This window comes from Pseudonaja textilis, chromosome 1, assembly GCF_049901715.1.
Source record: "Pseudonaja textilis isolate UNSWEBS1 chromosome 1, rPseTex1.2, whole genome shotgun sequence".
Classification (NCBI taxonomy): domain Eukaryota; kingdom Metazoa; phylum Chordata; class Lepidosauria; order Squamata; family Elapidae; genus Pseudonaja; species Pseudonaja textilis.
The window spans coordinates 157,718,327-157,745,114 of record NC_141990.1 but is presented as its reverse complement, the minus strand read 5'-3'; the positions used below and the strand labels follow the sequence as shown (position 1 = coordinate 157,745,114).

The 26,788-nt window shown below is 40.9% G+C and overlaps 1 protein-coding gene across 2 annotated transcripts in view; it reads left to right on the top strand.

Annotated features, from left to right (window-relative positions):
- Positions 1–23,826, top strand: part of ADGRF5 (adhesion G protein-coupled receptor F5) — a 58,739-nt gene extending 34,913 nt beyond the window's left edge. For both annotated transcript variants that reach the window (XM_026707712.2, XM_026707713.2), the window contains exons 11-21: positions 421–585; positions 1,578–1,796; positions 3,464–3,688; positions 4,527–4,688; positions 5,376–5,575; positions 13,716–13,895; positions 17,671–19,026; positions 21,461–21,502; positions 21,636–21,695; positions 22,065–22,149; positions 23,003–23,826. In XM_026707712.2, the coding sequence (XP_026563497.2) occupies positions 421–585; positions 1,578–1,796; positions 3,464–3,688; positions 4,527–4,688; positions 5,376–5,575; positions 13,716–13,895; positions 17,671–19,026; positions 21,461–21,502; positions 21,636–21,695; positions 22,065–22,149; positions 23,003–23,082 (2,774 nt within the window). In that variant the 3' untranslated portion in view covers positions 23,083–23,826. The remainder of the gene's footprint in view (positions 1–420; positions 586–1,577; positions 1,797–3,463; positions 3,689–4,526; positions 4,689–5,375; positions 5,576–13,715; positions 13,896–17,670; positions 19,027–21,460; positions 21,503–21,635; positions 21,696–22,064; positions 22,150–23,002) is intronic.
- The last annotated feature ends 2,962 nt before the right edge of the window (positions 23,827–26,788 follow it).

Here is a 26,788-nt window from a genome sequence, read left to right as displayed (position 1 = left end):
GGACTTAGCTCAGCTTGTTGAACGTCTGGTTGCCTCTTATTGCATCCCACCCTCGTCGCCAGTGTTGTGGAGCGGCGGAGATACGAGGCAGACTCAGAGTGGACAGTTAAAAGCTTTATTCAATGAATAAAGGGTTGCCGCAGCTGCCGAGGCTAACAGGGCAGATCAACTGGTGGCAAAAGCTGATGCCGTTTGACAGCTCCTTTTATAGCCGGCTGTCAAAAGGCATCAGCCAATGGGAGCGATTGGCACTCCCACCAGAACTGCAGACCTTAGTGGGGACTGCCGTCAGTTCTGTGAATACCACACACTGCATGCAATGTGCTATAGGAAGCAGAAACTCAGATATTACATAGCTTTATTTCAAACATTGGCCTTTCTTCAATCTTTTTTCTTCAAATTGATTGCTTTTCTTTGCAGGAAGCACTACATCTATGAACAACTGTACCATCTACTCGCTACAGGCTAGTGAATCTCAGTGCCCAGTAGACAAGTCTGGTACCAGCACTGATTATACATGTGAACTAAACACCACCTATGGTGCTCGTGCCAATAAAATACTCAAAGTGACATATTTTTGTGTGGGTAAGCATCTTTTTGGATACAGTGCCCGTTTTCTGATTGTTGTGGATGGATTCAGTAATCACCTGAGAAAATCTGTAGTACTAGATTTAGAATACAGTATTGAAGCTAGCACTTTTGTGTAAATGCTTCTAGCTAGGCTGCAGTTTAAGGGATGGACTATCAATGAATGTGGACAAAATGAAACTGTACAAAGTTTGTGGCAAAAGACCAGGATCCCAGGAAAGCAAGAAGGGGAGTAGTGTCAGACTTTGATCCATGGAAAGTTTGTTCAGTTCCTCCACTGGGTTCTAAAAGTTCTTCAAACTTTAACTGTTCATTTTAAACTTTGCTGTTAAATTTTGGATATAGGCTTGACTCAAACAATTCTCCATATAGCCTTTCATCTTGTCTCACATTGCTGGCCACACATTGTTTGTAAATATGTGTTGTATCCTCTTTGTCCTTCTGATATTATAGAATGGAGAGTGGGTTTTTTTTCTGCTTTAAAAAAAGGAGATAGAGATAGATAGATAGATAGATAGATAGATAGATAGATAGATAGATAGATAGATAGATAGATAGAGATGAAGGGTGGGGCAATTGCCAATTTTTCTGCTATTGAATCCTTATTAGAGCATGCCTGCCAACTAATGGGCAATCTTCACAGAGTATGGCAAAATTTTCTGGACTGTAGACATCAAAAACCACCCACAGCCATTAACAAGATGGTGTAAACAAATCCAGCTGTTTTAAAAAATACAAGAGGAAATACTTTATTAAACCATGCTAAGGAACACAGCAAATGATGGAAGCAAAACATTTTATGATTGAGAACTACAATGATCAATAAAAGATTAGAACAAGTGTTGTAAGGTAGAACTAATGTCTTGATACATGAGAACTAATCTTTGTATTAAGAAGGCAAATCACACAATTCTCCAATAAGTCTCGTTTGTAATGCTGGTCTCATAATGAAATACTAAATAATGTCTCTTTATTTTGTGTTTCACCAGCAAAAATAACCCTTTCTAGTTCAAAGGACATTGTTTCTGAGGGAGATGCTTTCTTTTTAACATGCCAGAGTGATGTCAGCAATTATGACACGGTCATTTGGAAAATTCAGAATGGCAGGAGTATTAAGCAAATAGATAGTAGGTGGTACACCACCACGAAGACCTTCACAGGTGCCACGTCTGTGCTGAGTGTACCTAGAGCAAACCAGGACTGGACTGGTGAGTCAAGGCATGAATAATTTCACTCAGCCATCCCATTCATGAGAAAAATAATTTTATCAATGAAATAACGTGTTCACTAAAGTGGCTTTTCAATGTTTCTACTTTTTTATTTATTTATTTATTTATTTTTGTCAATTGCTTACAAGATAATAGGTATAAGTAAAAACATAGTTATGAATACATGGATACATATAAGAAAAATAAAAGAAACAATAGGACTGGGACGGTAGGCACGTTGGTGCACTTATGCATATCCCCTACAGACTTCTTAGGAAAGGGGTGAGGTCAATAGTAGACAGTCTAAGGTTAAAGTTTTTGGGGTTTGGGGAAGAAACCACAGAGTCAGGTAGAGTATTCCAAACATTGACCCCTCTGTTGCTGAAGTCGTATTTCCTGCAATCCAGTTTGGTGTGGTTAACCTTGAGTTTGTATCTATTGTGTGCTCTTGTATTGTTATGACTGAAGCTGAAGTATTCATTGATAGGTAGGACATTGCAATGTATGATTTTATATACTATACTTAGATTGGACCGAAGGCAGTATAGTGCTAGGTTTTCTAGGTGTAGAGTTTCAAGTCCGGTGGCATAAGGTATTCTGCAAGGAGTAGAGGAGCGGAAAACTCTTCTTGTGAAATATTTCTGGACTTTCTCAATTGTGTTAATATCAGATACATGATATGGGTTCCAGACTGATGAGCTGTATTCAAGTATAGGTCTTGCAAATGTTTTGTATGCTCTAGTTAGTAGTGTGATATTACCAGAGAAGAAGCTATGTAGGATTAGATTAACAAGTCTTAATGCCTTTTTGGCTATGTAGTTACAGTGGGCTCTAGCACTTAGATCATTAGAGATGAGTACTCCAAGGTCCTTGACAGAGTTTGGATCCTCAACAAGGTCTTGACTATTTTATTTTCTTTCCAATAGGTAAGAGAGAGCATTTATTTCTTGAGATTTGAAGTTGCCATTTGATTGACCATTCTGATACATAGTCAAGGTCTTTTTGAAGGGTAGTAGTATTGTCTATGGTGTTGAATAGCTTTACATCATCAGCAAAGAGAACACAGTTGCTCTTAATATGATCACTGAGGTTATTTATGTAGAGTATGAAAAGAGTTGGTCCTAGAACACTGCCTTGGGGGACACCACTGTTGACAGGTACAGAATTTGATAGGACGCTCCCAATTTTGACCATTTGTTGCCTGTTTGACAGGAATGCTTCTATCCAGTTATGCAGGTGTCCAGAGGTACCATAAGATTTTAGTTTTAGTAGTAGTTTGTCGTGTACCACTGAATCAAAGGCATTACAGAAGTCTATGTAGATTGCGTCTATTGCTTTGCCCTGATCGAGTTGTGTAGTCCATATGTTTTTGCAGTGTAAGAGTTGCAGTTTGCAGGATAGTTTTTTTCTGAAACCAAATTGTTTATTGGAGAGTAGGTTGTTTGTGGAGGATAATGGATTGGTTAATAATTGATTTCATGACTTTATGGGTGACGCAACATAAGGAGATTGGTCTGTAATTTTCAGCAAGGCTGAAGAGGAAGATGGGGATGACCATGGTTTTTTTATTTTAGAGGATTTTAATAGTAGTTGTTGCTGCTTTAAACCTGTCTGTTGTTAATTTCTTTAGAATTGCATTTGTTAAACCTGTTGTTTTATTTTTCTAGGCATCTATACATGCAACTTTTCCCAAAGTTTTTTGAGCAGCTTTGGAAATATAACAATTAAAGTTATTCCTTTGCTCCGGCCTCAAGAGATCATAAGAGATCCCATAGAGACTGTCATTTCTTGTCCATCAACAAGAATTCTAGAATGCTGTACACGACGGATGGAAAATTACATTGTTTATTTGTTTTCTCATGATCACAATATGCCTTTACGCATTAGGGCAGGTAAGTAATCATAGGCTGGATGGAAGAAGAGCTGTTGATGAAAAGCTAGATATCCATTTCTCTTGAAACCTTAATGGGGTTTGGCAAGGTCAAATGCAACCATGAAAATCACAGTTTGCTTCTATATCAGTGTTTCTCAACCTCTGCAGATTTCAGATGTGCAAATCTCAATTCATGCTGGCTGAGAAATTCTGGGAGTTGATGTCCACACATCTTAAAGGGTGAGAAACACTGTACCAGAGCTTTGTAGCAGGGGTTGAATAATCTGAGATTCAGCACCAGTTCCCTTAGTGATCCCCACATTCTTAATTCCCTAATGTTGATTAGTATTGAAGGAATAACCTGTATCAGGTGTCTATGTGAAGGGCTCCTAGGTACTCTCTGAGCTTGGTTGTTTTCTTGCAGATGTTTCATTATCCAAACTAAGTAACATCATCTGTGCTAGTAATCATTCCCATTCCTAACTCGCACCGATGATGTTACCTACTTGGATAATGAAATGTCTGCAAGAAAACAACCAAGCTCAGAGAGCACCAAGGACCCCTCATTTCAACCCAGCTACAAATATTCTCCATTATCAGGAGTCTAAGTTGTAGAAGACAACTGGATAAAAACAGGGTCTAAGCTCTCAGGGTCTCAACTGAAGCTGTCAAGCTATTTACAAACAGTTAAAAAGTTGTTTTCTCAGAGATTTAACACAAAATGTTTTTACCTAACTAGATATGAATACATCTATTTTAATAAACCTGACTAGGATCTAGGTTAAGAATAGGAGCCTAGCTTCTTATTCTGGAGGTTAAAACCTTAACCCCACATTAAATAATTTGTTCCTTTACAGAAAGAAGGGAAAGAAATAATCTCAATTGCTACTATTCCATACAAAGTTTCACAGACATACACTGCAGTTCCAAAGAATATGATCTCCAGGTATATTGTATGTTTATGAATCAGATCAATCATAATGTGACAAGTCCAGCTATGGTCCTACATTTTGTACCAGGTAAGAGAGAATGCCATTGCATAAATCAGTCACTAAATGCATGCAAGTCAATCTTATTATCTCTAGTATGAACAAGTTTGCTTGAAAAATAACTGGAGAACAATAACAGATAATTTGTTCATGCTGGGTCTTTTACATTTTGCATTTTTCTCTGAAGATTGATTTTCACATTATAGAAAAATGGGAGAGATATTTTTTCTGTTCCAAAAATATCTTGTTCTGCACTTCCTCACTGGAAAACAGGAAGTTTAATATGAAGACATACTTACTTCCCTTTTCCTTCCAAATTTGAAGCCCTACATAATTGTGTCCTTAGAAAAGCCTTTAACATCTAAAAGTTTCCATCTGATAAGCACAAATTTCATTAAAATAATGAAGTCATATACTGCAGACTAGGGAACCTGGCAAATATTCATGAGTCCTAAGATAAGACAAAGTGTTATTGTGTGTGTGTGTGTGTGGGATTCTCCGTGATCAACTCTTCACACACTTTAATTGGAATAGATTACAGGATTTTTCAGTTAAAAACAATTTCTTTGTAATGTAGTAAGAAGCAGATGTTTTGTTCATATGTGCAATGGAAGATTTCTTATTCCTGACAAACTGTACCTAGCTTTATAAATATGTAAGTAGACATCTGACTCAGAAAGCAAGATGTAACTTTTAAAAATCTTTTTTTTCCCACAGCAAAAAATGTGGTGTGCAATTCCTCAGACATTGGTGTGGGAGCAAATGAAGCGCAGATCATAAAACCTTGCTTAAATTTCCATGGGACAAGTAACTCTGTGAGAGGAAACATCACTTATAGATGTGATCGTACAAAATGGACTGTTCATAGAAACAACTGCCTGGCTGGTCCCATCAATAACCTTTTGGATTCTGCTGAGGTAATCGTGCTCCAGTCTCCACAGTGAGCCCAGGCCAAGTAGGGGATTTGAGGTCTATTGAAACAAAATGCTCTGAGAATTGAGGTCAATGGATGAGGCCTGAGTGACCTTCCCTTTAGTTCTTCAACCTGGTTGTTAGAACCAAGTGTTTTCTGCCTCATAGGGAGGACTGATTATCTCTTTTACTGATGTTGTCTAGGAAGTGCGAAGTCCCAGTAGCTTTGATTAATGGTCAAGAACATAGATTCATTTTTCCATCTCATTCCACAGTCTTCGAACAGCTGGACAGCACAAGTGGTCCTTGGTTTCTGAATGAGACTGACATTGCCATCACTAACAACATGGCCATAAAGTGTCACATCGCATATGCTGCAACATTTTATATGTTTCTTTGTTCAACAATGTTGTAACTTCGAATGACCACTAAATGAAAGGTCGTAATTCAAGGACTACCTATACTTCAGCAAACTACACAGCAAACTACCTGTGTGTGTGTGTGTGTGTGTGTGTGTGTGTGTGTGTGTGTGTGGATATAGATATAACTACCTATTTCATTAATTTGACTTTAAAATATACACACACACACACATAAGCATACATATACATGCATACATATAAATCAGTAATATATTTACATATATTTGCATATGTCAAGAAATATCACCACTCTCTGGAAGGATATGTAAGAATTCTGTCCTAGATTAGACTATTGTCCAGGTCAGGTTGACAGTCTGGTTCATCAGGTGAGCTCAGCTTTTTCCTTCTGACTCTCTGTAGAATCATTAAAGTTAAAAAGCAGAGTTCCATTATCACACTCTCTCTAGAGGTTAATTAACATGTCATTTTTATTTATTTACATAACTTATATAGCTGCCTATCTTATTAAATGATTCTAGATGTCTCAAAACAAGAAAATAAATATTAAAAACAAAAGCACCCTTCTCTGCAGATGACAGACCAAACCAACCCCCCGGGTTAACCCTCATCCTAACTCAATGATAGAGGAAGGCTAAAAGGATAGGGATCCCTCAGATTGTAGCCACTAACCTTTTAGGATTGGGGTGACCATTGAGAAGGCATGCCGTATCAGATACAACATTTAAGGACTTGAAGCATGCCCTTCCTACCTAATGTAATATGATAGATATATACCTTCAGGATGAGGTACTCCCACAAATAATCTGGCCCTATGTCATGTAAGGCTTTAAAGATGATAACCAGCACTTTGAATTGCACCCGGAAGCAACTGAGAGTCAGTGAAGCTCACACAGCACTGGTGAATTCAGGTGATCTATCAGGCATCCAAAACTATGTGCTGCTACATTCTGGATCTGTTGCAAGTTCTGGATAGTCCTCAAGGGCAATCCCGTGTAGAATGCATTGCAATAAACAAATGGGAGAAGACTAAGGCAGAAATGACCATGAGCAAAACCTCCCAGTCCAGGAATGGGTGAAATTGGTAGGCAATATGAATTTGTTTAAGGGTTTCCCTGGCCCCAACTGCCACCTGCTCTTCTAGCAGAAGCCACAAGACTAGGAAGGCCCCAAAATTGCATATCAGATTCGGGGGGCGTATTACTCCATCCAGAGTCAGAGATACCAATTGTCCTGACTTTAAGGGGCCCAAACTATGTGACCATTCCATCTTTCTGGGATTGAGTTGCAGCCAGTTTCTCTCTTCTCCTCTCAGATTTTTACACAGGCATTGAGCCAGCATCTGAACAGTATTGTCAGGGGGTGGGTGGGGGACGGACCTAATTATTGAGCATAGCTGCACTTAATAACAGTTGAACAGACAGCATACCACAAAAAGTCTCACTTTAGGATTCAGAGGTTTATTAGAATTTAAAGCATAGCAAACACCAAAGACTTACATTAATCATATTGCAATGAAGGTCAATCAGACAAGCAGTCAAATGGGTCAGCTTGAAGCTGATTGGCAGCTTCCTATTTTTCATCTTTGTCTTTTATATCTTAAAACCACAAACCATGTGAGTTTTGGGATCTATCCCTGATGTCATCAAAACCGAGTCAGTTTCTCCTTAATCATGCAATGTTGTTTTACTGCTAACCTCAATCTTATACTGTTGCTCTTTTGCCAACTACAATCTTGCAATGTTATCAGTTGCCTAGTTCCCTATTCCCTAGAACCTCAGTTCCTCATATTCAGTAGAACAGGAACCAAAGGTGCGGGTAAAGAGGAACGATACCTTAAGACATACTTTACAAAGGAAATCACATATTAAGACATGATTCTAAGTGTGCAGATTATTATTCAAGTTTAGTTTTCTTGTAAGTACTCAAGGTTAAATATTCTGTCTTTCTACCCACACTTGTTTTACAAAATGGTCTTTTCATGTTAGCCTATGCTCATGTTGATAAACTAGCAACCCGTGAGACTCCTTAGTCAGGCTCCATAGAAATACCTCAGATTCCATAAACTCTGACCAAAAAGCACCCCCAGGCCCATGACCTCCCATCAGAGACCCATTTTCCTTTTTCAGTATCTTTTGCCTGGCATCAGCACACTGATGATACCAAATTCCAAACTGCCAGATGACCTTTCCTGATGGCTTCATATAGATAAATAGGAGGGGAGAGAAACCCAAGACCTGAGTCACCTCACATAGCAGGAATCTGGGACTGGATCTCTCCTTCACCACCAATACTGTCTGGTACCAGCCACATGGAAAAGGGTACCATTGCCAAGCAGTGCCTCTTACTCCTAATCCCCAGAGCCAGTTAAACAAGATTCTATGTGTTCCGGACTAGCAGGCTCGAAAGCCTGCAACTCTGATTGGCCTGCGAATAGCAGATCATGATTGGTAGCCACAGACTGATCCGATTGGCTAGTAAACGGGCTGCCGCGATTGGCCCAGCCAAGAGCGGCAAACTCAAATCGCCTTCTTTGGCTGCCTAGCCACAGCCAGCCCTATATAAGGGGCTGCTGCGGCTGGGATAGCTTTGCTCAGATCTGAAGTCACTAATAAAGAGCTTTAGTTACTATCTGAGTCTTGCCTCCGTTCTTGAACCATCCTCCCAGATCTAACACTGGCAACGAAGGTGGGATGCGGAGGCAACGAAGTCTATTGAACACAAGCTAATTGAAGGAGCACGTGGCTGACAGAGCGCAACATTGGCGACATGGCCAGCAGCGCTATACCACCCGCCCCATTCAATCCAGCTAGCGAGGACTGGGACTCATATATGGACAGGTTTCAAATGTTCCTAGAGTCCAACAACCTCAAGGATGCCACGCCCAGGAAGAAACGAGCCGTTTTTCTAACGCATTGCGGACCTGCCTTTTTAAAATGGCTAAAGCACTAGCGAAACCAGCTGAAGTTAAAACGATGGACTGGGACACCCTTGTTCCCATCCTTCGCAACCACTATGCCCCAGCAGTACCGACTCTCATTCGCAGGCATGAGTTCTATCAGAGGGACCAGCGTGAAGGTGAGAGCGTCGGGGATTTTGTGGCAGACCTGAGAAACCTGGGTGGTTTATGTGGCTTCGCTAATCTCGAAGAAGCCATGAGAGACAGAATCGTCCTTGGCCTTAGAGATCCAACTGTTCAAAGCAAGATCATGGCCAAAGGAGACATCTCACTTGCAGATTCCATAGAGACGCTACTGCGGCTGAAGCCAGGTGAAAATCAGCAGCACGAATGCGCCGAACCAGCGGGACCAATTGCCAACCCACCAACGATGCTGGGAAACCTTCAGACAAGTACACATCGGCCACCCATCATGATGATATCAAGTCATCCTCAGACAGTGAGGAGGAAGAAGTCCACAGACTCCGGTCAGAACGTGAGCAACGGGACCAGCGGGGTTGTAAATTGAACTACCAATGTGCCGGATGCGGTGGGAACCATCCACGATCCAAGTGCAGATTCCTAGATGCCATTTGTCGTTTTTGCGAAAAACGTGGGCATATTGCTAAAGTATGCAGAAACAAAAGAAGTTCCAGCCCCAGACGGAGAGGGAGCAGTCTGAAAAGAACCGAGGGCAACCCCACCACACAGAGGGACCACCCTAGCAACCAGTGGAACCAGTACAACAGACCCCGAAGGTTTAATGGTATGCCCAGACAAGAAGAGGCTCATCAAACATCACCATTGGCCACGCTTCATCTCTTGACACAAAGAAAATTCGTGTAGAAGTCACCATTGAGAATAAACCGTGCATCATGGAAGTAGACTCCGGGTCTTCCCTATCTATGGTATCCTGGAAAACACTCAAGCAGCTGATTCCCAACATCCGACGCCAAGACCTCAGCAGTCAGAGACTAAAAGATTACCAGGGCAACCGGATTCCAGTTGCAGGTACCAGGCATTTCCAGGTCTCTTTCAAAGGACATACTGCAATACTACCACTCACCATTGTCGATAGAGACCGGCCAAGTCTACTGGGCCTTCAGTGGTTTGCGCCATTAGGAATTGGAATGGCTGGCATCCATCATACTGAAGACGATGACTGGGAAGCGGCCCTCGTCCACAATTTCCAAGAAGTTTTCAGCGAAAACTTAGGCAAGTACAAGGGGTCCCCTATTTCGTTTAATCTTCGCCCTGACATTGCGCCTATTCACCTAAAACCACGCCGAGTTCCTTTTGCTCTCAAACCCAAAATTGATGAGCAACTGAACAAATTAATTGCGCAAGGCGTGTTAGAGCCCATTGACCACGCCCGATGGGAGACACCAATTGTAACCCACATAAAGCCTGACGGGTCCTTGAGAATCTGTGGAGACTACAAGGCCACCCTCAATCACGCACTGCAACAGAGCGCCTAGTTGTTCAGCATCTCCTGCATTCACTTGGGCGTAGCAAAATATTCGCAAAACTAGATCTGGCCCAAGCGTATCAACAGCTGCCAGTTGATCCCGAGACTGCAGAAGCCCAAACTATAGTTACACATCGTGGCGCATTCAAATGTAACAGGCTCCAGTTTGGAGTAAGCATAGCACCAGACATCTTTCAAAGCCTGATGGAGAGACTATTGCAAGGCATAAAAGGGGTTGTGCCCTATTTTGATGACGTAGTAATAGCAGCCCCAATGAAAAGTCAATTAGAGAAATGCCTCAGAACAGTCCTACAAAGGTTCAAAGATGCTGGCCTCAAGGTTAAGAAGGAAAAGTGCCAGTTATGCACAGAAAGGGTAGAATTTCTTGGCTACCTTCTTGATAAACAAGGAATCCACCCTACAGAAAAGAAATTGGCAGCCATCAAAAATGCCCCAAGACCCAAAAACAAAACTGACCTTCAAGCCTTCCTGGGACTCATTAACTTTTATAACATTTTCCTACCCCAGAAGGCAACTGTTGCTGAACCCCTTCATAGACTCCTCGATAAAAGGGCCTCCTAGATTTGGGGACGACAGGAGGAACATGCATTCCAGCAAGTGAAGGACCTTCTCACTTCTGATGCAGTGCTAATACAATATAACGAGACACTTCCATTGACTGTTACTTGTAACACCTCACCTTTTGGGGTGGGGGACATTCTGAGCCACGTCCTACCAAACGGGTCCGAAGCACCAATTGCATTTTTTTCGAGAACTTTGTCAAAGACAGAAAGAAACTATAGCCACCTCGATAAGAAAGCCCTTGCAATTGTTTCTGCGATCAAAAGGTTTCATGAATATGTATATGGGAGATCATTCTCCATTATCACGGATCATAAGCCATTACTTGGCATTCTGGCAGGCGACAAACCTACCCCACACATTCTTTCCCCCAGAATGAAGCAGTGGTCAGAATTCCTAGCTGCCTACGACTATCAACTAAAACATCGCCCTGGAAAATCTATTCCTCACACTGATGCCTTGAGCCACTCTCCACTACCCCAACTGCAAGATGACCCAGCTCCCAATACTACAAATCGAGACAATTCCCTCACCTCCACTAACGGCCCAGGACATCGCCTTTGAAACCAAAAAAGACTCATGTTTGGCACGAGTTCTTGGCTGGGTGGAGAGGGGATGGCCAGAAAACGAGTCCAAGGAAACCTTTAAACCATTTAAAAATAGACAGACAGAGCTTTTCTCGCAAAGAGGGTGCGTATTATGGGGAGACCGAGTCATCATACCAACTAAACTACAAAAAAAAGTCCTTCAAATGTTACACGATGGACACCCGGGCATCGTGCGTATGAAAGCGCTGGCAAGGAGCTATGCCTGGTGGCCAGGTATGGACAAACAAATTGAAACCTGGGTCGCCTCCTGTAACAGATGCCAGGAAAACCACTCAGCCCCACCAAAAGCTCCACCAGCAGAATGGGAAACACCCAGAGGTCCCTGGTCGCGTATTCATATTGACTTTGCGGGAACTACTAAAGGCCACACTTTCTTAATAACTGTAGATGCATATTCTAACTAGCTCGAGGTAAATAAAATGAAAACAACCACTACAGATGCAGTCATCCAGAAATTAAACAGACTCTTTGCCACACACGGCCTACCCGATCTCCTGGTATCCGACAATGGGCCCCAATTTACTGCCTTAGCCTTCGAACAATACCTAGCTGAACAGGGCATCCGACATGCGCTCACATCGCTGGCTCATCCAGTGGCGAATGGTAGAGCTGAATGAATGGTTCAGTTCACAAAGAAAACCCTACAAAAAATGGAACAAGGTAACATCCACGATAAAGTCACTAGGATGCTCCTTCTCCAGCACATCACACCTAACAGCATGACTAACAAGAGCCCAGCTGATTTCCTGATGGCCAGGAAACTCAGATCGCCTCTAGACCGCTTGCACCCTGCCTACACCCTGGAAAAGCTGCTGGGTTCCAGCAGCAACCATCGCGCCTTTAAGGTAGGAGACCTTGTATTTGCAAAAAATTTTTCGGGGGATCCCCTCTGGATTCCTGCTCAAATAACTCAAGTCACGGGCCCCCGCTCCTACCATCTACTAACCACTGATGGCAGAGCATGGAAACACCACATTGACCAGCTATGCTCCAGACTGACCACAACTTCCATCCCTGACCCCAGCCAAGACACCAGAGGGGGAGGGGAAACCGTGAGCCCAGAAATAGAACCAACACCTGTTCCTTCAGAACGAACCCCGAGATCACCACACCATAGCTTGCAATACTCACCAGCTGTAGTTGAACCTGGGCAGATGAACACTTCACCAAGAAGCAGCAGCCAAACAAGTCCAGCGAGCCCGGGGAGCCATAGCAGTAGCAACAAAGCTGAGGACTCAATCACCCCGAGGACATCAGAGGAGAGTCCCAACTATGGCACCGGTTCACCGTTCCAGCTAGATCCAGTAAGCAGTCCATCTGAACCCAAATTTGAACATGGACAATTGGAATTACGTAAGTTGGGTAGACAGGTACAAAGACCTGCCTACCTGCGAGACTATATAACTCCACCCCTTAAATGGAACCGAGAGGGGAGGGGTGTTCCGGACTAGCAGGCTCAAAAGCCTGCAACTCTGATTGGCCCGCGAATAGCAGGTTGTGATTGGTCGCCGCAGACTGATCCGATTGGCTAGTAAACGGGCTGCTGCGATTGGCCCAGCCAAGAGCAGCAAACTCAAATCGCCTTCATTGGCTGCCTAGCTGCAGCCAGCCCTATATAAGGGGCTGCTGTGGACGGGATAGCTTTGCTCAGATCTGAAGTCACTAATAAAGAGCTGTTGTTATCTGAGTCTTGCCTCCGTTCTTGAACCATCCTCCCATGGTTGATGGTATCAAAATCTGCTGAGAGACTCAGGAAAGTCAAGCTAGAGGCACCAGCCCTATCCTGAGTCACAAACACATGTTCTTTTCTCTGTCTTACTTATACTGTAGCCACTCTGGGCAGAAAAGGACTGGACATTATGAGTTATCACTCTCAGTGTTATTACCAACCTGCTTTAGCCAACTCCACCTCCCACCTCCAGCGGTCTCCAAAAGGAAAAACAGTAAATAACTATGGTATCTTCTTCAAAGTTGATTGTCTCTTTAGCTGTGGCAATTGGACATTGTTAACTTGTGAAGACTTAAGGGAATGTGCCTTCATTGTCAGGTCACAAGCAGGGTTCCCAAAATTCAGTACTTTTATTTTCAAGCAGCCAAAGCTGTTTAGTTTAGCTAATGATCCAGCCGTGTCATCTAATTTGTCTTTAACATGTTTAATTCTAATTCTAGTCTTTAGCTTCCAGTCCAGATTCCCAGAAGAAGTTGCCCGCATTCCTTAAAGAACTGAAAGAAACCACCAAGCAGACACAGGAGAAAATAAACAAGTCTGCTGCAAACTTAAATGCTGTTCTTGAAACTCTGACTTTGGTATCAGTAATACCAGTAGAGGCGAATGAAGAGAATATGGCAGTAAGTGGCAAACGGCTTGGGGGTACTTTACTTGTTATATACTTGAAGGGAGTTAATATCAATATCGAAAGCAGAATAAGAAACACAATAGCATTTTTTTTAAACTTGAAAAGTCTTAAGTGTCTACAGAAGGAGTCAATCCTTATGACCTTTTAAACCAACTTTCCCCATCCAGAACTCCTGGACTTCTTTTCAGTATCTTTTTTTTTTTAACAAATTTTATTAATTTTCAAAGACAATACACAGACAAACAAAACATAAAACATAAGAACATAGAACATCTTTTCTAAAAACTGCTTAACAAAACAAATAAAACATCTTATTTAACATAATTCTAAATTATCACGTTTCCATACAAACACAATTTAATACGCATCTTATATATTCAACTTCATATCTTATTACTCTTTTTCCAACTTCTCACTGTTTCTTCCTTTATTTCTGTTCAATTGTATTCATTAAACTTATACTTTCATCTATTTCATATTACTATATTTCGTATTATTACTGTTTCATATGTTCTTATCCAACATCATTAATCCTCAATAAACAAACATAAACAAACAAAATACATAACATAAAGACATAAAACTTCTTTTTAGAAAGCGGCTTAACCCCGGGTTACAACTTTTTGTACAGACATAAATCAAATTCATGCTCACCTTATATACTATTTCATATCTTATTTAACGTTCTATATTTTCCATATGTCTTCTCCCCTCGTTTCACTCTCTTAATTCTATTTTATTTATTTAATCTCAATTTAAATCATTATACTTGTATCTTTTGTCCGTTCTTTTTCAATTATCTATTTATCTTTTCTCTTTAGCACAAACTTTTTCCTGTAATCACTGGTTGAAGTATGACACCTTTCTATCTTTCCCCCAAATTTAACACTTAAAATAATACATAGTTTCTATTCTGATTCGGCTTAGTACATTCTACATAACATTTTAAAATATAAAACATAATGAGCTTATAGTATATTAAAAATAATGTTCCATAACAAATTAATTAATTAAACTCTATTAATTAAATCTTAGACATTTTACACATTCCCTACAATATTCCATTAACACATATGTTATTCCAATTTTCTAACTCTATTTCATATACAAATACTACAAAACAATCTTATATATTTTTGCAGAATCTCTTTTTAGATTATATTTTACCCTTTATCTCTGAAAAAAACCTGTTTATTAACATCTTGTTTTAAGCCTTTATAACTTCCCTTCACTCTTTCCCTTCCTTCCTTGTCAAATCTAGCCTTTTTACCCCCCCCCCCAATCTCCAGCCTTTTAGTTTCCCTCTCTGTTGTATTCCTCTTTTCTGTTGCTTTCTGACATCATATCGATTTTTCACCTTATTTTTTCCTTTCTTGGTTGTTTTTTTAGAACTTAAATTCTCCATTTTCTTTTCCTTTTTACCCTTTTCTTTCTCAATTAAAATCATATGTCCATTAAAGATGGCTTCTTCTTCATCATCCCAGCCTTCTTGTTGTTGCATTTCCTGATAAGTAGAAATCGCCATTTCTAAGAAGCGAAAATAGATCCAAAGGAGCCCTTGCCTTTTTCTTCCTCTTCTTTTAACTTTTCAAATTGCATTTTCAGTTCTTCAACAGATACCATTATGAAAAAATGTTTAAACAATCCAAATGTTTTCTTAGTCTTTCCAAAGATAGTTCACAAAAGTCCCAAAGTCATCAAACAATCAAAGTCAGCACAATCAGCACAGTCTGTTTCATTTAGCACTTTCTTCTACTTTCTCTTCCTGGGGTAGAATTCAATTACACAATTCCAAGGTATTTTGGGGGAGTTTTATTGCAATTTAATCTCTGATCTTATAAAACTCCAAGCAATCTCTTTCAACAAATCTTGGTTTAAATCATTTACCTCTCTTCCTTCCCACTTAAAGCACAAAGATTTTAATTTTTAAATGTCAGTGTTTAGAAATCTAATGTCCCCTTGGCTTTAATTTTCAAAGTTAGTACCTTCTGCTGCCAAAGCGGGTATTTCCGATTTCCATCTGCTGTCTCCGTAGGGAAGGAAAGTGAGGAGAAAAAAAACCCTTTCCCTTTCACTTTCAACTGTAGCTTTACGATCATCTGGGAAACAATGTATCACTTAAAGAGCCAAAGTTCCAGGGTATACAGATGTTGATTGTCATCCCGGTTCAGCCAAAAGCTTTCACTTTCTTCACTTCCTCCTGCACAAAACTTGTCCAGCTGAGAGGTTCTTTGTGGCGGCCATTGCTGACCACCGCTCCACCACCTTCGGAAAAGGGAGTTAAGCCGGCTGGGGAAGGGGGTTGCGATATCCCCAGACCCCTGCCTGGATCTCCCCTCTCTTCAGTTATCCCTACAGGATAACTATAGCCTCCCAATCCAATTGGATCGAAGGCACTCCGGCAGCGAGCGCGGCAGGGATCGCGCACAAACGTGAATTCCTGCCGCCTCCGAAGCCTGACAAACCGGAACTCCTCTTTTCAGTATCTTTGTTCTAACCCAAACCTTGTTCCAAAGAAACAAACACCAGAGGTAAAAGCAAAACATTTTAATGCTTCTCTGCGAATTCCGTTCATTCACAGTTAAAAGGCTATGAAAACTAATTGTCTCTGATAAGAACGAGCCTTGTCAAGGTTGTGCAAGGCTGCCAAGAACACTAGATTAAGTTGCCAGAAAATATTCAAAACAAAAAGTCTCCAAACACAAACCAGGATAGTCCGAACATCCACAAGGCTTGAAGTGCAAGAACATCTTTGCTTCCTGCAAAGAATTCCAGTTTCTCAGGCTGGCTTTTATCTCTTAAGGGAAGGGCCATTACCTTGCAGCCTTATTCCCAAGTCGCCCGTACTTCTGCAGCTGCTTTTTTCTTTGAGCAGCCCTGCGCGCATGCGCACTGGGCACAGGGTCCTCAGGGTCCTCTGCATCACTGCTGCCAGCCTCCACAATCTCCAAAGGCAGCATTCCACTCTCTGATAGTCCTGGCCCCATCCCTGCATTACACACAGACTCCTTATTCAAGCCCTCACTCTCCGAGGCCTCAGCATTCGCATCTGCTGCCGGCGAACCACAACAATTTTCTCCAAAATTTCCTAACTGCTCAGTTGGTCTCTGCCAACACTACTGAAACCCCAACTGATTCCTGGCCAAGCTCTCTTTTGGAGCATTATTTCTGATGATTACATCTGAATGCATATACGTTCATAGAGATACACAAATGGGCCATGCACAAACACATTTTCTTGGGTGGGTCAAAGCTCCCTGACTGGGACTGACTGATGACAAAGTGAGAGCACTGTATAGGATTTTTGTGTTCATACAGTAATTGTTTTCTATTTAATGTTCCTTTTTGAAATACTGTAGGATATTTGAAATTACAATAACTATGACATGATGGTAATTTGGGGAGGATCTTGTTAAATTCATGATAAGCTTGGTGATAACCTTAAAATCAGAGCAAAGTTCCAATTTTGATGGAGAAATGATTAAATATTATTAGGGATCTTACGTGGACCCTTACTCGTAGATGCCCAGCTGCTGCTAATAGAGGTTAATGACTAATCCTTTGTATAATTCGCCACTGTTATAATATACTATCATGTCTGAACTTAATTACATATTTCAAGCGTGAGAGGAATTTTAGACTTCAGCACTAGGATTTTTGTGTGGAAGTTGGTAATTGGATTGATATACACTGACAGGAAGAGGATTTTCCTTTAAAAAAAATTATTATTCTCCCCTCCTCCTTTTTTTTTTTTTTTTTTTTTGCAGAACTTTGGATCTACTGTCGAAACTATTATCACCAGTCCAACAGAAACTTGGAAACATGTGCAGAATGGGAGCTCTCAATTACTTGGCTCAGTAGAACAATTTATAGGATCACTCCAACCAATTAATCAATCTGTTCCTTCAATCATACATGACAGTCTTCAAATCAAAGGAACTGTTCTTGGGGAAAGTAGTCCCTCCATTTATAACAGCAGCTTTGCTTTTCTCCAGTCTGCAGGCCTCCGGGGAAGTGTGCTGATTGAGGATGTAAAATGTGATACTGAGAAATCAATCATGATAGTCAGTGTGGCTTATTCAACACTTCAACGTATCATTCCACAGTATAGAAAGGAAATGGTAAATAGTTTGGTAATGACAACAGTAATAAGTCCCCGAATAAATGAGGATTTCCAGATCAAAATGGCTTTTGCAAAGCGTGAAAAGGCTATGAGCAATCCACAATGTGTCTTCTGGAATTTCAGTTTGGCAGAAGGAGGAAACTGGGATAACACAGGCTGTGAAACTGAAGATGATGGGGACAGTGTCATTTGCTCTTGCAATCATACAACATCCTTTGCCATGCTCATGTCTCCCTATCAGGAAACTTCACTGGATGAATTGACTTATCTCACTTACATTGGCCTGAGCCTTTCTATAGTGAGCCTGATGATTTGCCTTGGAATAGAACTGCTTGTGTGGAAATCAGTCACGAAAACAAGAATTGCATACTTGCGCCATGTTTGTATTCTGAACATTGCAGTTTCTCTCTTGAGTGCAGATATCTGCTTCATTGTTGTTGCTGCAACACATGACCAAAATTATGAAGTGGAGGGGAATCTTTGCATAGTAGCAACTTATTTCATTCACTATTTCTACCTCTGTGTCTTCTTTTGGATGTTCGCTTTGGGACTGATGCTCTTCTATCACTTGGTCTTTCTTCTACACAATGCAAGCAAGACCATCATGAAAACCATTGGCTTCTGCTTGGGATACATCTGTCCTCTAATAATATCAGTCATCACACTAGCCAGCACCCTTCCATATTCCTCTTACACAAGGAAAAAGAGTTGCTTTCTCAACTGGGAGGAAAGCAAAGCCCTCTTGGCCTTAGTGATTCCTGCCATGATCATTGTTGCTATTAATGCTATTGTTACTGCTGTGGTTATAGCAAAAATATCAAGACGTTCAATTGGGGAAAAGTCCATCAATGAAGAAAAAAGTTCTTTGTACCGAATTGCCAAGAGCATTGGTGTATTGACACCGCTATTAGGTCTTACTTGGGGATTTGGACTGGCCACCGTTGTTCCAGGAAGTCCCAAAATATTCCAGATGTTATTTACGATTTTCAATGCCTTTCAGGTAAGCGGATTGATAATATCAGATGTTTGGAATAGTTAGATATCAAAAACGTCATTGACATTTTCTTTGGGTATCTCATTGTGTTATAATACATACTTAATCTAAACTGAGGGGTGATGCAAGCTGCTCTTTCAATAACATGAAATCTAATGATGTCATTGATATCAGCATCCTAGATGAAGATTGTTTTCAAGAACAATCACATTGTTCTTGAAAATGGCAAAGCTAATACCGTGTTTCTCACAAAATAAGGCTGGGCCTTATTTTTTTTTACCCCCGAAAAAACAGCTAGGCCATCTTTTCGGGGTTGACTTAATCCCCCCCACCTTTGCATCCTCAGGTGGGCAGGTGGCGACAGCTTGGATGTTCGGGAGACCTTCCACCACCGTTGCTTTCCCTTCTCCCTTGCTGACACGGCTTCAGGCGCTCCTGTCGCTGTCTTCCCTTAACCTTCGAAGGCAAAGCCAATTCTTTTAAAAATGACACCCTACTACAACAAAGCCTCCCCTGCCCGAGAGGGGAGCCCAACCCCACGTGGGGAGGTGAATCTCCCGGGGCCGCAGCGCAGGATTGGCCCACCTCGGGAGAAGCGCCCAGCCGCCATCCCTGCCTGGCGCTGGGCAGACCGTGAAGAACTCTGCCTCGGGTGCCCAGTGCAGCTGACAGACAGGCCCTCCTTCCTGGTGGCAGAGCTCTCACCAAGGCAGCGAGCGCCTCCCCGCCGGGCCCTCCGCTCATCCCACCAGGGCCGCACCAGAGCTGTGCGGGCTGGGCAGAGCCAGGAAAGTGAGCTGCGAGCGAGGCGCTCGCTGCCTTGGTGAGAGCTCTGCTGCCGGGAAGGAGGTCCCACCTGTCAGCTGCACTGGGTGCCCCAGGCGGAGCTCTTCGCTCTCTGCCCGGTGCCAGGCAGGGATGGCATCTGGGCGCTTCTCCTGAGGTGGGCCGATCCTGTGCTGTGGCCCCGGGAGATTCGCCTCCCCACGTGGGGTTGGGCTGCCCTCTTGGGCAGGGGAGTCTTTGTCGTACCAGTAGTAGGGCGTCATTTTTAAAAGACTTGGCTTTGCCTTCGAAGGTTAAGGGAAGACAGCGACAGGAGCGCCTGAAGCCGAGTGTCTCCTCAGGGCTCCGGTTGCAGGGAGGAGCCCTGGCTGGCCGCACGTTGCTGCACCAAACGCCATGGCATTGCTCTAACGCCTTGGCAGCAAGGGAGAAGGGAAAGCAACGGTGGCGGAAGGTGGAAGGTCTCCCGGTATGAAGTGCCCCACCAATGCAGGCAGCACCATATCCGGGCATGCAACAAAGTACTTCCTAACGGCAAGCCCTCCCTGCCATTCCCCCCCCTCCCCATTTTGCATGTTTAATATGGGCCTTAATTTGGGAGAAGGGGCTTAATTTGATTTTATGCCAATAAAACATGGTGGGGCTTCCTATTGGTGGAGGCCGTATTGTTGGAGAAACACGGTAGTAGTTTTTGCCACCCAGGGATGCTGTATCAGAGAAATAGGTGGCATAAAATTTTAATAATGTTAATAAATCAATAGATTGAATGCATGAATGAGTTCAGTTACCCACTTCTAGAACTTTGGTTTGGCATAGAAATAAGCCAAACTACCTTATGCAGAATAAATAATCATAATTATCTCTGTGGATTTTAATTGGCGTATACTGTTCTAGTCTAAGACCAAATTAAACAAATCACTGAGGGAACTATATGGTATCCAGAATGTATCAAATTAAATAAACAAATAAAGAAGCAATTCTGATCTCTGTCTTGAGAACTGTGGGGAATGCAGGCAGATCTAAGTTACTGTCTCTCCTTGAAACAGACCCTTCTAGACCCAGTGTTAGTAATTTGTTCTTATATTGTCTAGGGGATGGCTCCTCATACATCACTTCTCAGGTTTCCAAATTTTTTTAAAGAGCTGCAACCATCAGAGGAGAACACTGTAATTCCCCTTAGTGAAGTTTTTGGAGACCAAATGTTCATGATTAATTTTCCTATGTTCTTCTTTTGTTGTACTTGTCTGTGACCGCAAATAAAGTATTATTATAAATAAAGAAGCAATTCTGATCTCTGAGTCTTGAGAACTGTGGGGAATTATGTTCTCTTTCCTGATTCCTAGCAACCTGTCCTGAGTCAGTTAGTTGTTTCTGAATATTCCAGACCAGAGAGTGATCAGAACATCCATTTTTTTTTGAAAATTTGAAAATTTATTTCTTGTATGGACCAATGTTTTGTTTATCAGCCCTTTTAAATTTTGTCTTAGATTGCTTGCAATTTCTCTACATTGAAATGGGCTATTTTTCTTCATACTCTTCATATTTCATACTTTTTCCTCTGTAATAATACTAGTTGGAAATCAGACATAGTATATACTTTGTATAGTAGTGTAAGAACTGAAATATGTAATTTCAATCTTTGCATATTTTTCAGGGATTATTCATTCTGTTGGGTGGAACTCTCTGGGATAGGAAGGTAGGAACACAATTTTAGGATATTTACTGTTTTGTATTTATTGTTTTATTTCATAATAAAATTATATGCATACAATTACACGCAACTACAGACATGATTAAATATTAGTATTCATTTTCTTTGAAACACACAGGTACGAGAAGCTCTACTGAATAAATATTCTTGCTCAAGATGGAGTTCACAACACTCAAAGGTAATATTCTTTCTAAATAAAGGACTGGATTTAAACACATCCTTCTAAATGGAGGAAATGACTTGTGTCAATAAAAGGGCCATTCTATGCAGTATCTGGCTTTAGCTAGAGCAGTGCATGGTAGATTTAGATTCAAAGATACCATTCCACCTCTGCAAGTGAATCATGAGAAGAATTTGACACTTTATTTCTGCAATTGGGAGATGAAGAAAACTAATTAATCCATGCTGATTTGAAAATAAAAGCAAGTGTTTTGAGAGAGATTTATTTCTAATTGTGTACATTGTTGGCAAAATGAAAATGTACAAGCATATGTTTTGATAAAACCTCACTACATCTTTTTTATTAATATGTGTTTCCTTTTTGCAGTCAACATCGCAAGGCTTGTCGGCTCCTATGCTTTCCATCAATTCACCTTTTTCAAGAACTTTAAATAATTTGTTTGGTAAAGCAGGTATGTGGTGAAAAAATAGGACAGCAACATTTCCCATTGTTGCTGTTCTGTATTTTTTTTCATCCTCTCAATCCCCAAATATATATTTTATAGGCCAGTCAAATTCCTAACTCTTATACTGTTAAAGAATTCTTAGTTTGTTTATAGAATTGCCTTTAGAAAGATAAAAACTTCATTAAATCATTAAAGATCCAATTAGTCCAACTTTTAAGCTTGGTAACTTTGAAATGTGCATACAATTTGTCTTCTCAGTTATTTATGTAAATACATTCAACATAAATGTTCCTTTTAAATGAACAATCCATTCAGGATCTCTGAGACTTCATTGTCTTATGACTGCAGTCTTCATGTCTGGAAAACAGCTAAAGATGATAAAAATGATTCTCTGGTTTGACTCCTTGGCATGAGGGGCCCTTGGTGCTCTCTGAACTTAGTTGTTTGCTTGCAATATATGTTTTGCTACCCAATTAGGTAACTTCTTCAATGCTAACTCTTCCATTGGTCCTGACGTGCAGCGCATCAGGCCAAATTGTGTGGGTATTTTCATTATCTTTGGGTATTTTCTAAATATGATTGAAAGGCAGGCAATGACACAGGAAAGCAATTTGTAAAAGACTGTTGATTACAGCTGACAGGTTGAGAATTGAAGAGGACTATGCAGAATTTAGAATTTATTTATAAACCTACATATTTTAATTTTGATGGTCTTATGCAGGCTTATTCTTGTTTGCTTTGATTTCCTCTTAAGCTCAGCTAATGTTGAAAGGCAACTAGGCTTAGGAACTATTTTGTGCTTTATACCATAACTAATAATTAAGCAAGACTTTTACCATCTTACTTCTCTACTCTACAGGAAAATACCAAGTCTCTTCTACGGAATCATCAACTGTATTGTCTGAAAGCACTTCGAAGGCACATACTGTACTGACATGAGTTCTTAAATACCTGCATTTTTGAAAGAGCTCAAGTATTTTTCAAATAATAACTACAGAATAAATAGTGAATAATAGAATGTTGACTTTACAGATTGTGGAAAAGAAATGGCTTTTTAATTAACTTTTTTTTTCTGGTATACCAAATAATGAACAGACAAATAATTGAAATCTTTTAAGCTAGACATTCTGTGACTCAGGTTCTAATGCTATTTTACAGCATTATTTATTTTACAGTATCTTTCAATGTAGCCATGTTTGTTCCAATCCAGTGTTAAAAATGGACCGGTGGGAAAGACATATCACAGCCAAGAGCAAACGGTGTGTGTGCTCGTATAAATTGTAGGAGCAATTTATATGAAACAAATTTTCACTGAAGGTGAAAAAATTGCTAGTGCAATCCTAGAGATGTCAGTTCAGAAGTAAATATAATTTTCAGTGGTTCTCTTCATTTCCTGGTACATCCTTTTCTGGGGCAAACTCCAGTATAAACTCACCTGGGAAGAACTCCATTGAATTTAGCAAGACTGGCTTCTGAGTTAGAGCAATGAAATTGCACTGATCATCTTGTAAATAAACTGGAACATTTGTGTTATCAGCCTCTCCAGAAAGAGAAGCACTTTATTTTTATATTATAGAAACATGTCCAGTTCTGCTACTTGTTTTGCTGAGGAAAAACAAAGGGGACCTTTTTTTGTAAATATATATTTATGAGGATATGACTTAATAAAACCTGCTTGTCCAGAATTTTTTAAAGTGTCTTGCTATTCTTTCATGATTATCTTTATGGGCTTCTGCAAGAATTTTCTAGAGAGAGGAAGAGGGGGAAAACTGCAACATAGGATATAATTATAATGTGTGTGTCGGGGGACGGGGGGGCAGGAAGGGTGGCCAATTTTTCTTCTGGGCATGCTTTGTTAGTGTTATATTCCATGATGAGACAAATACAATACAGCAGATGAGGGTGAAGGCTTTTTTCTCCGAGCTTGTGGGTTGGTTTCCGTATGTTTCGTTACCAGGCTAGGTAACATCTTCCATGGAGTTTAGGGGATGTCAGTGTTGGTGTTCCTCTGTCAGGTGAGGGCCTAGTGATGGGTCAGCTGTGAGTCAGCTTGAATGAACCTTCACCCTCATCCTACACCTGAGCTACAGATATTCACCATTATAGCACAGTACAGAAGAATTAGGGAATGCTGGGCATTTTTTTAATGTCCACTATCTTCATAAATCTGACAATTCACCTGTTTTGTCAAAAAAAAGGGGAGGGGGTTTCCATGGTGTCTTTCTCAGTCCCATTTGGAGTGGCTGGAACTTAAGCTCACACTTTTTATATGCAAGGAGAATCTTTCTAAGGTGAGTTTCAGAAACTTGACCTTGAAGCATTGGAGAGCATTCTAGAGAATCTGTGGCAACTGCCTTTGGCAACAAGGATGAGGCCAGGATTTGGAGGTAACCCTGTGCAAATTTCCCAAGTTACAAAAGAGCATTCATATTTTAAATTAATAATATCTCTACACTTGCTCGCTAGTGAAAAGAAGCAAACAAATTCATTTTCAGAATATTAAAAAAACTAAAGAGCATATTTTAAAAAGCTCAATTTTGTGACAGCACCTAGTAAACGTTGTTTGATCTCAAAAAGCTAAGTAAAGTCAGGCCAGTTTAATCTTTGAATGGGGTGTCAGCAGCAGTGGGCTTCAAAAATTTTAGAAAGGGTTCTCTGCTCGGTTGCTGGGTGGGCGTGGCCATGGTGGGAGTGGCTTAGTCGGCCTCCTGCACCATGTCAGGAGAGGCATTTTTGCCCACTCTGGGCTTTGGAGGCTTTTCTCGAGCCTCCGGGAGGCCAAAAACAGCATCCCCGGGCTCTGGAGGCTCTTTGGAAGCTGGAAACGGGCCTATTTCTGGCCTTCCCAAATGTCCAGGAGTCCCGTTTTTCACCCTCTCCAAGCCTTCACACAGACCCTGCATTTACCTGCATCCAAAATGGATTGTGTGGTGAGTCCTGGGAGGGGAGGGGAGGGGTGGACCAGCCAGGAGTGGGATTTGGAGGATCTCCAAACTGCACATAAACTTAGGTAGGGGCTCTCCCAAACTCCTGCAAACCCTCAGCAGCCCACCCCTGGATGTCAGCAGGGCTGTCGGCTAATCTGAAAAGTTGAAAATAAATGTCCCAGAAGAAGGCAATGTCAGTTCATTAGAGATGCATGTCTATGAAGTCTACAGGTGTTGAGCTCACTGTGAAGGATACTTTATCTGTATATTTAAGAAAAGAAAGGACTTATATAACCCATTTTTTTCTCCATGCCTTCATCTAAATAATTTAGATGTTGTGAGATGAGATTAAAAGAAAAATTATTTATTGTACCTATTCTAACCCCTTGCCAGAAAAGACCACAGCAGATCTAGAGGCTTCTTATACAGCAAACAACCCACTGATTATTATATAACTCAGCCTCTTGATTTTTGTGCAAGCCTATGTGCTAGCTATTAATAATGCATCTTCCTGCTCTTTGTTGGCGAGAATGTTTCACCTCCAAGGAACAGCAGCAAAATGATGAACTAGGAAGGATACTCACTGAAATAACACAGCAGCCTGCTCTCTGGAACACAACTAAGCAGAGAAAGTAGCACTGCACTTAATGCCAGGGAAGTAGGCCCTGGGAAAGGAAATTAAATATAATTTATTCTCCACATCCATAGGACTGCAGGCAGCAAATGAGGGATGGAGGTGGACAGGATAGTATAGGAATGGTAGACCAGATACCACCCATCCATCAAAAGGAATATGAAACAGACCCACCAGGCCCATACTATATATTGATGAGGTGATATATGAGGTGATATATGATGACAGTCCCAAAATGTTTCTTGGAGGGGCATTTCTGCCAGCTACTATAGAAACGACTATGATGGTTATTGTAAGATTTCCAGAAACTCCACAGCCAGCAGAAGATTCCAATGGATGGGTACTTCCACACTGTCTAGAGGAAGATTTTGCTTGGGGTGCATTTGGATAAAAATATTTTTAAAAAGGAAGAGAGACATAATTTACAAGAAAACCTGAATATCTGGTCAATGGATTGCTTTTTATTGCAAGTACTGCTCAACATCTTCCTCTACCTTTCCCTTACCATTTTTAAAAAGGGAGTAAGATAAAGATTATGTTTATAGACACAGCACACACTGTTCCTTCACAGAAACACAAAATTAAAACTTGCACTTGTAAACAAACTGGGAAAAAAGTTAATATTTCACATGTCATGAGCACGCATTATATCTGTAATCTATTTTATGGCACATACTTAACTTTATAGCAGCATATTAAACAATTCTTTCTGTTTGCAATTCAGACCTCTATCTAATCAAACAAAAAATCATATCTTGTCATTCTGGGCCTACCAACATAGTATATGCAATAAATTTCCCTGGTAATTGAAAGGTACACTCAGGGGAAAGAAAATAAAAGCAGAAGTGAAAAGCTGAAGGTGCCTAATTTCATAACATTCAGAATATTATTAAAATTGTCAGAGTGACTCTCTAATCCATCACAGCTGCAAGGAAGGCGAAATGCAGCTATTTGTACAGTTGCTGTGTGGTTGCCATTACCTGGCTATGTTTCTCACATCTGATTTTTTTAAAAAAGCTTCATAGTAAATATAATGGTCAATGAATAACACAGTATTGCATGTGCCTGTGTTTAAGATGATGTA